Raw genomic sequence first — 12,291 nt, 5'->3', positions numbered from 1 at the left:
CTCGCCCGAGGTCTGCGGGCGCTGGCTCGCGGCGTAGATGTACCTCACGGCGTCCAGCGGCCTCCGCTCCGTGAGAAGCACCCGCACGACCATCGAGTCCGCCCGCAGCCGCAGCAGCATGTCGACGCCCAGCTGTCGGTACTCGCCACCCATCGACAGCAGCTCCATCGCCGTGGGCACCTGATCCGTGATCATGCCGGGGAGCAGCAGCCGGTGCAGCGGGCCGCAGTCCAGCTCCGCGGCCCGCAGCAGCCGAAGAAGTAGTCGCTGCAGGCCGTCTATTAGAGCTGAGCCGCTCCTCATCACGCAGGAGGCGTACTCAAGCAGAGCATAGAAGAGGTAACGTGCGAAGTACACGCGACCCCGCACACTGCAGCCCTCTTTTGAGGCGTGCGCGTCGTCGTCGTCGCCGTTGCCGTCGCCGTTGTCGTTGCCTGTGGCTGCGGCTAATGAGAGTGCCGTGGCGGCGGTGGTAGGGGTTTGCCCCACACTTCCCTCAGTGACGCCCGCTGCAGCAGCAACGTCGCCGTGGCTCGTCGCGGTGGGAGGTGGGACGAGAACCGCCTCCGCCAGCGGGGCGAACACCGCACGCTGCATCACGAGTTGTCCGAGGCGCGCATCGGCAACGGGCAAATCGGGACAGTCGCCGCCGCCTGCGGCTCGAGCACCCGCGGATGAGGTCGTGCACGTGCCAAGAACATCCTGCAGAGTCACGCCGCCCCAACGGCGCCATGGCGGTGCAAGCGGCAGTGGGCCCTCGTCGTCCTCGGCAGGCAGGCATCGCCGTAGCGCCGCAGTGGAGCCCAGAAAACAGGCATCTTCACGGCCCTGCGGCACTTTGGCGGCAGCAGCGTCAAGGCATGCGGGGTCGCGCGTCCAACTCGGAGTGTGTGTCTTCCACTTCTTCTCGCCGTCCCCTTGCAAGGCCTGCAGCAGCTGCTGCGTCGCGTGATGGGTGGCGATAAGCTCCAAGGCGTGGGCCACGCGGTTGAGGCTTTCCTGCCGACTGAGCATGCTGTGCAGCAGCGACTGGACGGCGTCGCCGGCACAGTGCAGTCGATGCAAGTAGAAGCGCACACGCTGCGAGGTGCACGGCATGGTGGCGGCAATGGCAAACGGGTTGACGCCCACCAGATGCACCGCGCCGCCACGGCGGTCCAGCAACAGCGGCAGCGTCCCAAGCAGAAAGGAGTGCGAGTACAACGCGTCCCTCTTCACGGCCGTGGACGCAACGTCAGCAGGCGGTGGATGCGGCATGAGCGTGGCGCTAAGCAGCGGCTGCCAAAGAGGGAGGCCGGAGTCGTTGCTGCGGCGACGGCCACCATCGCTGGCGGCGCCGTGCCCCTCCCCGCCACGGAGTCCACTGGCGAGCCGCGTGATCCACGACGCCGACCCCTCGCGCTCCGAACCGGGCCCCCGACAAAGGCCCCTGCCGCCGCACCGCGATTCCTCCGTCGCAGCAGTAGCAGCAGAAGGAGAAGAAGAAGAAGCGGCGGTAGATGCCACATCTGCCGCCACTGCCTCCGACGTCGCCGGCAGAAAACTGCCCTGTACATCCTGATGCTCCTCCCCACCACAGGCGACGTCGAAGGCGCAGGAAAGCCCTTGCCGCAGGGCATGCAGGACGAGGAGGTTGTCAACCACCTGCAGGGCCACAGGCTCTCGTCGTGGGTGCAGTGGGAAGTCTGCGCGCAGCAGCGCGTGCCGCACAAACCCTTCTTCTCCGCCGCTCTCGGCAGACACGTAGCGAAAGAGCACCGCCCCTCCGTCGTGGCGTGAGACGCTGCAGAGGAAGAGCTGACGGTAGAGAACTAGCAGCCCGACAGGGTACTGCACGCGGGGTATGTCCATGCAGGCGGGGGAGACAAAGGGCGACGCTGGCGCCTCCTCCTCCTCCGCGGCGTCCCAGTCCCGGTCGCTGCCGCGGTCAACCTCCTCCTCTGGCAGCCGCACCGCGGGCAGCGGTCGCAGGCCCTCATCGTTCACCTCAAACGTCTTCAACACCTGCGGCTTGAGGCGGTTAATGGCGAGGAACACCCTGGCGGGGGGGCAGTAGTGCCAGTAGTCCGTGTGCGTCGGGAAGCGTTGCAGCAGCACGCAGGGTGGCTGCTCGCGGCTGCCCCGCGTGTCGTCCGCGCCGCACGGCAGCGGCGCCGCGTCCACGCCCACCACGTCGAGGCTGATGGTGGTGACGCAGAGGAGGACGCGGCGGCCGCAGGCGGCGCCCGGGAGAAACCGCGTGGGGGACCGTCGGGGGGGGCCGACGCCGTCGTCGTCCCGCGCGCCGTGCAGCTCCTCCGCCCAGTAGCAGGCCTGGACGGGGTAGAAGTCGTCGCGGAAGCGCAGGCTCCGCGGCGTGCACTGAAACTTCGCCAGGGCGCACAGCGGCGCCGCCCCCGCGCCACCGTCGCAGCGGAAGAAGAGGACGCTGCGTGTGTCGACGCCGAGGGCCACGAGGTACGCCCGGCCGCCGCCGCCGCCGCTGTGGAGCGGAATGGGGCAGCGCTTTGCGTAGCGGATGCGGAGCGGCGCATCGGCGCCGTCGCCGTCGCCGCGCCGCACCGTCAGCGCAACGGCGTCGGCGGGCAGCGCGGGGTGGTGGCGCACCCACGCCGCGTCCTCGTCCTCCTCGTCACTGCTGCCTGTCGCCGCCACCGCCGCCGCCCCAGCGCGCAGCCGCAGCTGGTAGAAGCAGACCTGCCGGCCATCCCCGCAGAAGACGACGGCGTCGTTCGCCACCTCGTCGATGCAGACGCGCGTGACGCCCGCCGCCCCGCCAGCCGCAGGCGCGCGGAAGCGGAAGACGGGCCTTTGGAACACTACGAACGGCGGGACGGTGGAGACGTCCGTCATTGCGCCTCCCGCCCCCCACACACACCGCCGGTCCGCCTCCTCCTCCTCCTGCCGGGCGTGCACGCAGTCAGGGAGGGGGTAATAAAAAAAAACGAGGGAGAAGCAGAAGAAAAAGCAAAAAAAAAAAACTTGAAGGAGGTTTTCGCTTCACACGCCCCCTCCCTCCCTCTCCTCCAACTGGCAGTCAAAAAGCAGTCATAATGATAACGTTTCTCCTCGGTCTTGAGCCTTTGCTTCTTCTCCTTTTGTCGCTTGCATTTCCGCATATTTTTTCAACGAAACACGGCCCTCACACACGCACACGCATACGCACGCCCTCCCTCCATTCTCTCTCTCTCTCTCGGTGTGTATGTGTGCTGTCGCGGTTAGTAGCCGAGCTCGCGGCGCAGGAATGACTTGGGGCTTGTCAGCCACGCCATGTCGTAGCTCTGCGCGCTCATGATGGAGTAGAGAAAGAGCATCGAGCACGTCGCCGGGGCCGTCATGGTGTGGAAGAGGATGTCAAAGACTACCGACGCCACGAAGATGGTGGTGAGGAGCGGGAAGGCGGCGTAGAAGCGGCCGACCATGTAGCAGCCGCAGCACCAGAGGAAGACCTGGAAGGCGCCGGGGGTGCGCCACTTGACCCAGCTCCAGTACCGCGGCATCTCGTCCACGTTGCGGGCCATCCACTCCGGCAGGAACTTGTAGTAGACGTACTGCGTGTCGCTGACGAGGTTGCGGTAGCGGCGGTCCAGCGTCGGGCTCCGCGTGATGAGCTCGTAGGCCTTGTTGACCTGGTTGAGCCGCGGGATGTTGCCCACCCCGCGCGGGTCCAGCTCCGGGTGCAGCTCCCGCATCAGCTCGTGGTAGCGCAGCCGAACCGCCTGAGCGGAGGCCCCCGGCCGCACCCCGAGCACCTCCCACGGGTTGTACCCCGCCGCCGCTGCCGCCGCACCGCCGCTGCCACCGCCGCTGCCACCGCCACTGCCGCCACGCAGCACGTCCTCCTCGCGGGGCTTCTGCGCGTGGCGGGACTCGTCAATGTCGGCCGGGACGCTGCCGTAGGGGGCGGCGCCGCTGAGGCGGCGGCGGGAGATGCACAGCGGCCAAACCGCGGCGCGCCGCGTGGCACGTATCGCGTGCAGGACGCCAATGGCGGGCGGCAGCCGCGCCACTCGCCGCATGCCTCCGCTGAGCACCCACGCGCACACTCCCTCTGCCTCTGCCCCTTCCTCTGCCTCTGCTTATCTTTCTCTCCGTATTCCTTCCTGCCGCTCCCTCGCAAAGGGCCCCGTGCGTGGGCAGAAGAGAAGCAACAACGGCAAACACGTGGGCCACACCCGCAGACACAAGCAGCCGCACGGCACAGGCGTGTGCCACGCAAACACTCACACGCACCTCCGCCGCTGCCACCGCCCTGCTTTGGCTGCTGCTGCTGTTGTTGTTTTTTACGCGCGGAGGGGAGAGGCCGCTGCCACGGAAGCAACACACACACGCTAACAAGACGAAGAACAACAAAAAGCCGAAGACACGGGCACCCAACGTTTAGGCCTCGTTCGCTTTAAAATATTTATGCGTCCACCGCGCTGCTGCGCTTCATCCCCTCCCTCACAAGTCTTCGTCGCTCCTCTCTCTCTCACACACACAGACACAGACACAGACACAGCCACAGACACAGAGAGACTCCCCCGATCCCCCCCCCTCACATCACATCACATCACAAAGGCCCAAAAGAGGAGGTGCAGAAGAAAGTAGACCCCCACAATCACCTCCGGCACGAGACAGAGGAGCGTCGCCCAGAGCAGCGTGCATATCACCGCCCACAGCCGCGTCGCCATCCCGTAGAGAAACACCACAGCCACAAACAGCGCCAGCGTCAGACCCGTCCGCGCGGGTGTCGTGTCGCGCGTGCCGCCAACCGTCAGTGCGCGACGCAGCGGTGGCAGGCGTGGAAGCAGGATGTACCCCACCAGCGCGGTCCCCGCGTGGTGCAGCAGCGCAGCCGGGTGCAGGATGCTACCCCACGACCCCTGGCGCAGCTGGCCGTAGTACGCCGCCAACCGTGGCTCCTCCATGACAAGCAGAGTGTGAGTGAGACTCACGATGGAGCACTGTGTGTCGGGCACCGCCGCCGTGGGGGGGACGCAGACCTTCAGAAAGACAGAGGCGTTCACCGCCAGCGCCCCACCGCTCCCGCGGCTGTCGCGCAGATAATCATGCACCGTGTGCAGGTGCCGACGCCCGTAGCGGGCGAAATCGGCGGCCAGCATCGCATGCGCCCGCTCTGCAGCTGTCGCGTTCACCTGAAAGACAATCTCCGCGAGGCCGCCCTGCCTGCCACCCCGGCCCCCGTTCAGCAGCGCCGCGAGTGGGACGGGGGCCCCGGCAAGGATGGCGCTGGGACGCCTCGGCAGCGGCGCCGCGCCGCCGAGAATGTCGCGCAGATTGTACACAACCAACTCGAACTGCAGGTACGGCGCGGCCCCGCGCTGCACACGCGGCGGCTGCCAGTGTCGCCAGTAGAGTTGCAGCGCACTCCACGCCGCGGTCGGGCACAGGGCTGCGAAGCGCCACTCCCGCGGCACCCTCGGCGCCGCGTAGAACGGCACGCGCAACGGCTCCAGCAACGCACTGTGGTCCACCGGCGGCCGTGTGGCGGGCGGGAAGAACCAGAGCCCCGTCAGGTCCCCCGCCATGAAGTACGTTGTGTCCGCCAGCAGACAGCCGCGGCACTCGGTCGCGATGCCAGGCACCGCGAAGAGAATCTCCTCCACTGTGCTGAAGGAGCGAATCGGTGGGAGGCGGTCGTCGCTGAACGCGCCGTCTAGCTGGTCGCCAGGGAACAGGTCGTCCGCGCCACGCTGGTCGGCGGGGATGCGAACCCCCACAAAAGTGTCGTTGTAGCGGTAGACAAACTTGTGCCACCGCATGCTCTCCGGCCGCGCCATCACGGCGGAGAGGTAACTCACAAAGTCGGAGCGGTAGAGGCCGCCGTGCCGCAGGAGCAGGTGGTGGGCACTGTCCAGGCGGTGGTGTTCCACGATGCTGAAGCTGTTGATCAGGGCCACGTTGTGCGGCGCCCGACGACGGGCACCAGCAGCAGTCACCCCGTGCGCAGGCCACGCACTCGGCGGCGGCACGACGGCGCCGGGCTCGTTGAGTGTCTCAGAAACAACTGCAGGAAGCGGCAAACGCATGTCGGCCGCATAATAGCCATCCTCCCCCTCCTCCTCTTCCTCGTCGGCGTCCACCTCCTGCTCCCCCACGCGCTCGTGCCACCGGTCCCCGATGAGCTCCACACCAAACTCGACCCCGTGGCGCCGCACATCCGCCTCACACATCAGCAGCGGCCGCCGGGGCGTTGCATCCGCCGCCCACGGCAACGATGCCGCCGCCTCCCCGACAGCAGGCGGTTTGCGGAGATGCAGTCGGGCCAACGTCGGGTGCACCTCCACAACGAAGGAGACGGACGTTTTCCCTCTTGTGTGGCTGTCCTCTGCGAGCACCCCACGAAGTGTAACGCGGAGCAAGCGTGACAGGTACAACTTCCGCTGCAGCAGCTCGCTGTCCTGCTGCTCGTCGTAGTCGGCGCGGCTCAGCATCTGGAAGGCCGGACAGGGGGACAGCTGCAGGTACAAGTGCTTCCTCGTCGCTAGCGACGTGGCCACCCGCATCCCGGCACGCATTTGCTGCAGGCACGGCAGCAGCCCCACCTCAGGCGCCGCGTCGGTGAGGCCGGTGCTGTTGGGGTTGTGCACCTCCTCCAGCACGACGCGGTCCGCCAGGGCGGCGTCGGCGCCGGTGAAGGTCGTCCCACTCACGTTGACCTGAATCAGAGGGACGCCGCCCTCCACCTCGCACTGCTTGATCGCCGCCGGGGTCGCCCCCACCGCCGGGGCGACGTCCACCACCTCCACCCGGCCAAACAGCACAAGCGCGTCCGCGTCGCCGGCCGCGGAGACGTTCGTCCCGCACAGCACGTCCTTGTGCACCGCGGTGCGGAGGAAGAGGTTGTGCGGCACCGTGAACGGGTCATACCGCGGCAGCGTCAGACGCACTGCGGCGACGTCCTCGTCAAGGACGCCCTTGTAGAGCCGCAGGACCCGCTCAAAACGCTCCGCCAACGTCGCCTGCGCCGACACGTCAAGCAGCTTCGTTTGCTGCTGCTTCTCGCCCCCCTGCCGACGTCGCGCCCGCTCAATCTCCTCCAGCTGACTCTTTGTGATGCGGCGACGCGCGAGGGCGGCCTGCAGGTCCGTGCGCAGCCCTGTCACGTCGATGCCCTCCCGCGTCCAGCGGTACTCCCGCTGCAGTCCCGCCAGCTGCTGCTCAATCACGTCAAGCGGCACCAGCCGCTGCTCCTTCGGCGGCACGCGGTGCTGCTGGCGGCGGCGCAGGCTGGCCTCCGTGTCATCCAGCCGCGGCAGAAGGTGGGCGAGAGAGGCGAAGAGCGGCTCGCACGCCACGGACTTCTCCCGCACAGCCGCAACGTAGTCCAGCCACTCCCGCGCGGTACGCCCCTCCACGCCATCCGGCCGGTTCACCTCCGTCCAAAAGTTCAGCACGTCGGCGCCCCGGGCAATCCCGCGGACGCACTTCGCAAGCAGGCTGTGGCGCCGCTGCCGCCGCTGCTGCTGCTGCTGCTGTCCCCAGTCGGGCGGGGCAGCGTGGACGTAGCCGCCCGCCTGCCTTGGCTGCGCGGTGTCGAGGCGAAGCAGCACGGTCACCCCCCTGCCCTCTTCGCTCACGTCCAGCTCGGAGGCGACTGTGTCGGGGACCCCCAGCAGACTTAGCATGGGCCGCATCGCCTGCTCCTCGCGGGCCAACGTGGCCGCGTTGAGAAATGGCAAAAATGGCACAATCTCGCCACCGCGAAAGAGCGGCCTTCGCGCCGCGCCGGCGTCGCCCCACGTCGTCGCCCCATCAATGATTTCGCTCGTCATAAAGTCACCGCCGTGGGCGCACGCACGCGAGGAGCCAAGTTGCTCCTGCGCCAAGAATATATGATGCAGGACTTCCTTCGGGTGCAGGTGTCTCGCGGCGGCCACCGTGAAGGAGACGCAGCGCCGCGCCGCATCCGCGCGCACGCTCGACCACCGCGTGCTGCGTGCGACCCACCACGGCAGCGAACACCCCCGCGCCGCAAGTCGCGCCGCGCCGGCCTTCACAATCGCCTCGAACGAGGCGGCGTCAACGAGGCGGGCCCCGAACGAGGAGGCGGAGGAGGAGGACCAAAGTCCGCTGCCTCGCGCGCCCTCCGCGTGCAGGCAGATGGAAATTTGTCCGTCCCCGGAGTAGGCGTCGCACTCGTGGCTAAGCGTCGTGTTTGCGGAGAGAAAGGCCGAGACGCGCTCAATTTCAAACTCCTGGCGCCGCACATACGGGCATCGCTTCGTCAGCATTGGGCCAAACAGACGAAGCGAGGGGTGAAGCTCGTACCGCAGCTGTGTGGGGCCGACTGGGAGGTTCGTCACAGTCACAACTTGGTAGCCCGTGCCGCTTGTGTTCGCCACGGGGTCAACGCGAAGGCGCGGGCCACGCAGCGGCAGCGGACCGGGCGCCGTCCCCGTCTCCGCCAGCGTCCACTGCAAGGTGGAGGTGGTGGCGAGGATGTGCACGCTGTGAGACAGCGTCACGAGTCGGTTGGAGTGCAGGTTCTCTGTCAACACCAGCAGACGCACCGTTGCGAAGTCCACCAGGACGTGCCGCCGCTGCTGAGCCGCCGCCGCCGCCGCCGCCGCGCCACTATCGGGCGCGCTGGGGTCGGCGGGAGGGGCGGCGTACACGGCCCAGCGAACCGTGAGAACGCCAAACGGGAGCCCGTGCACCACGGTGCGTGGTCGCCGTCCGTGCTCAAAGCGGATGCCAGTGAAGTTGGTGCCGCTGGTCCACGTCTCGGTCTCCGACGTCTGCAGCGACACCACCTCCCACTGGCCAAAGAACTCGCACCCAACCTCGCGCGGGATGGGCACGGCCCGCAGAAGCGTGGTGTCGCCGCACACCGTCAGCTCCGTGTCGAGGACCTGTGCGTGCACCACGTGCAGCGTCTCCGTGAGGCTCGCGTGCGGGCAGGCGCCCGGGTACGCGGGATCCGGGTGGGTGTAGCCAAACGTGTACAGGCCAGGGACGCGAATGCCAGACACCAGCACGGTGGCGTCGCCAAAGCCCCTCTCAAGCGCGCGCGGGTGCCGCGGGAGCGGCAGGAAGTGAACGGCGTCTAGCAGCCGCTGGGTGCCCACCGACGACGGCACCGCCGGCACGACGCTGACGGCGGTCCAGTTCGAGCTCCGCCCCTCCACCGCGGCGTCGACGTGGAGGATAATTTGTTTCCCGACGACCCACCGCGTCCGTGTTCTTCGCGGTGGGGCGGCGGCGTCCGCGGGGGCCGTCGGAGTGGGGCGTGCCGTGCCGTTCGCGAAGCACTCCCCCGCCGCGGCGTTGTCGCTCAGAATCGCAAACGTCGGCGGCAGCGGCGTCGGGTACACGCGCCGCAGCAAAAAGGCCTCCGTCCGCGCGGTCTCCGTCAGGGCGTTGCGCACCGTCAGGCTGCACCGCGTCTCGTTGGCGGGTCCGCCGTGGCGCAGGACGGAGAGCGTCGGGGTGTGCCGCTCCACCGCCATCGCGCCGCCGTCGCACACCCACGTGAAGTCGAAGTGGTACTTCGTGTGCAGCCACGAGTGGCGTGAGAAGACAAACGACGGGTGGCAAAACGGCAGTACGCCCGTCTCCGTGGCCGGCACCGCGCCGCGGGGGCTCACCGCGAAGACGGAGAAGTTGCCAGGCTGCAGGACGCAGAGGCCGCGCCGCGCAAACTCCGCCGCCTCCCGGCTCGGCCCCGCCGCCGTCGGCGAGGACCGCACCTCGTACAGGAGCGGGTAGTGGGAGCTGTCGCCGAGGCCGTCAAGCCGCACCTGCCGCGGGGCGGGGCGGTGCGTCAACGCAAAGTGGGAGTCCGCCAGAAGGTCCATGGCGTCGTCGTGCTCGCGTGCCGCGCGGGACGTCTCCCGCGCCCACGCCGCGGCCTCCGCGTTGTACGGGACGACGTCCTTCTCTACAAGGTTACTATTACGATTATGACTATTAGCATTACTGTTAGGGCTCGCATCCCGCGTGCTGGCGGCGCCACCGCCATCGCCATCGGCGGCGGGTCGAGCAGAGCGGCGGAGGAGCAATGGTGCCGCGGCGACGGCCTCGTCACTCAGGCCGTCATCGCCCGCGCGCTCAAAGTGTCGCTGCGTGACCCCCAGCTGGTGGGCGGCGTCATGGCGGTAGGCGAAGCTGACCGCAAAGTCCTGCTGCAGGCCGGAGTAGTTGAAGGAGTAGCCCAGCGTCGCAGCATGCCCCGCCACGGGAACGACACGCCGGGCGGTGAAGCGTGGCGGCTGCGTCCCCCCGCTTCCCTCCACCTCGCCGTCGTCGTGTTCGTCGAGCCACTCAATCGACGGCAGCGCGTACACGGGGCGAGGAACACCGCGCGGTTGCTGCAGGCCGTCCTTGTGAAACAGCAGCTGCGGCGGACGCTGGCAGCGGCGCAGGGAGAAGGTCTGCGTGACGGCCCCGACAAGGTTCCGCGCCGTCCAGACGACATCACACCACCTGTACACCGCGACCCCGCACACCCGCACCTCCTGCACCGCCGCCGCTTCCTCTTCGTCCTCCGCCGCCGCGGGGGCAGAGGCGTTGTCCTCCGCACGCCGACGCCGCCGCTGCCGCCGCTCCTGCGCCACGAGGTACGGCGGTGACTGCGCCGCCTCCGCGCAGCGGGGGATGTGCCAGCGGGCGTCCTCGTCCTTGCGGGGGGAGCGCGGCGCGGACAGCCGCACGCAGCTGTCCTCCGTGTAGACAGGCACGAGGGCCGGCGCAATGGGCGGCGCCGCGAGGGCTACCACCGTCACGGTGTGCTCCACCAGCCGCGGGGGGCAGCGGGAGGTGTACGGCACGCCGAGGTCGACCGCCTCGCCGGGGTCCTCGGCCACGAAGCGGAGGGTTCCCTCCGGCAGCCGCTGCCGCACGTTTGGCACACCCGCCGCGTCAATCTCGGCGACGAGGGCGTCGTCCACGGCGTGGAGCCGCAGCGGAGCGGCGGCGAGCCAGCGGCCGATCGGCGCCTCCCCCGCCGCGACCTCCAGCGAACGGGGCGGGTGGACCTTCAGCCGGCGCAGGCTCATCGCCAGCGTGACGTGCACGCGCTCCGGCAGCGTCGAGAGGCGGCGCAGCACCACCGCGGCGCGGGAGCGCAGCTCCACGACCACCGCCCCCGACGCCTCCTCCGCGCCGGCGAGGACGCGGGCCACCGCCGCGTCGAGGCTCTCCGGCTGCACCAACGCCGTCGAGTTCACTTCAACCCGCACCACCCACGTCAGATCCGCCACGCCGCGCTTGCGCATTTGCAGCAGCCCGCTCGTGCCGCCACGGGCGGCGCTGGCACGGATGTGGCACTGCCCCGCCCCGCGCTCCGTGCATTCAAAGCGCCCCTCGCGAAGATCTTGTCCTCGCACCGGCTCCCACGTGGTCCCGTGGAACCGCACGGAAACTTGCAGAGAGGCGCGCGCCGCCGCCACCACAGTTTGCAGGGCCAGTGCCTCCACCGCGATGTCGTCGTGACACGCCGTCAGCGGAGAAGTGGAGGGCTGCAACAAAATGCCCTGCAACGCCCACACCTCATGCGTCTCCAGTAACACCGGGTCACAGAGCCCGTCCACGTCGCGTGCGTAGAAGGAGATGTTGTTGAGGCCCACAAAAACAGGGAATGCTGCGGCGTCCTCAGTGTACGGGTTGTGCGGCGCCCGCCGCCGCGTCTGCGGCAGCGGTTGATCCTCGAGCGGGGCATTCTCCCAGTACCCAACGTAGTCTACTGGCGGGTGCTGAGGCAACAATGCCGCTCGCAGCTTGGCGTAGCTGCGTGTGCGCTGCGAGACGCGCAGTCGCCTCTCAAAGCCAAAGTGTATCTGTGGCGCCACCCGCTCCACCGCCCAGGGCCTGTCGAACGGCAGGCGCAGGAGAAAAAAGTGCGAGCTTGTTCGCACGGCGGCCCCGCGCGACACCGTGACCTTGACCTCGTACCTGCGGTGGGGAAGCAGCGCGGCGTAGCTGCTGTTGGCGTGGTGCCGCAGCAGCCCGCCGGCGCCGTCCGTCAGCGTCGGCACGTGGAACGACTCCGCGAGGGCCACCTCCCCGCTGGCTGCGTCCGTCACCGCCCAGTGAACCTCCGTCGCCGGCAGCAGTGCGGGCGAGACGGCAAACGAGGCGGCCCACGCCCTTCCCCGCAGCTCTATAACGTCCCTCCCAAGCGGCCGCGGTGGCAGACCGCAGAGCGGGCCCGCGCCGAGTATCGTCACCGGTGGCAGCGCGTCGGGCCGCACCTGCAGCATCGGCATCACCAGCAGGGTGTGTGGGCACTTGCACTTGATCGCCACGTTCGCAACCCTTGAGGTGAATGTCGGCGGGGCGGCGGGG

General features: G+C 68.6%; 4 protein-coding genes across 4 annotated transcripts in view, besides 5 other annotated features; all 4 read right to left on the bottom strand.

Annotated features, from left to right (window-relative positions):
• The window catches only part of Tco025E_01114 (putative NADH-dependent fumarate reductase), a gene marked incomplete at both ends in the record, with an annotated part of 3,000 nt that extends 147 nt beyond the window's left edge, over positions 1 to 2,853 (bottom strand). The window contains one exon of the mRNA XM_029368052.1: positions 1 to 2,853. This exon is cut by the window's left edge and continues 147 nt beyond it. Coding sequence (XP_029231858.1) covers positions 1 to 2,853 — 2,853 coding nt within the window.
• A 31-nt stretch (positions 2,854 to 2,884) lies between these two features.
• Positions 2,885 to 2,903: a microsatellite.
• Positions 2,904 to 2,933: 30 nt separating this feature from the next.
• Positions 2,934 to 2,979: a microsatellite.
• Positions 2,980 to 3,133: 154 nt separating this feature from the next.
• Positions 3,134 to 3,166: a microsatellite.
• A 52-nt stretch (positions 3,167 to 3,218) lies between these two features.
• On the bottom strand, positions 3,219 to 4,019 carry Tco025E_01113 (putative chaperone protein DNAj; the record flags this gene model as incomplete). Its single annotated transcript, XM_029368051.1, has 1 exon — positions 3,219 to 4,019. One exon carries the CDS (start codon positions 4,017 to 4,019, stop codon positions 3,219 to 3,221), a length of 801 nt encoding a protein of 266 aa, XP_029231857.1.
• Positions 4,020 to 4,045: 26 nt separating this feature from the next.
• Positions 4,046 to 4,116: a microsatellite.
• A 356-nt stretch (positions 4,117 to 4,472) lies between these two features.
• Positions 4,473 to 4,514: a microsatellite.
• Positions 4,515 to 4,547: 33 nt separating this feature from the next.
• On the bottom strand, positions 4,548 to 12,212 carry Tco025E_01112 (uncharacterized protein; the record flags this gene model as incomplete). Its single annotated transcript, XM_029368050.1, has 1 exon — positions 4,548 to 12,212. The coding sequence occupies one exon, from the start codon at positions 12,210 to 12,212 to the stop codon at positions 4,548 to 4,550; it is 7,665 nt and encodes a 2,554-aa protein (XP_029231856.1).
• Positions 12,212 to 12,291, bottom strand: part of Tco025E_01111 (uncharacterized protein) — a gene marked incomplete at both ends in the record, with an annotated part of 1,269 nt that continues 1,189 nt past the window's right edge. The window contains one exon of the mRNA XM_029368049.1: positions 12,212 to 12,291. This exon is cut by the window's right edge and continues 1,189 nt beyond it. Coding sequence (XP_029231855.1) covers positions 12,212 to 12,291 — 80 coding nt within the window.

The sequence above is a fragment of the Trypanosoma conorhini genome, assembly GCF_003719485.1.
Source record: "Trypanosoma conorhini strain 025E chromosome Unknown Tco_14.4_contig_00033, whole genome shotgun sequence".
In the NCBI taxonomy this organism is placed as follows: Eukaryota; Euglenozoa; class Kinetoplastea; order Trypanosomatida; family Trypanosomatidae; genus Trypanosoma; species Trypanosoma conorhini.
Note: the sequence above shows the minus strand (reverse complement) of the source record. Positions and strands in the feature narration are given on the sequence as shown.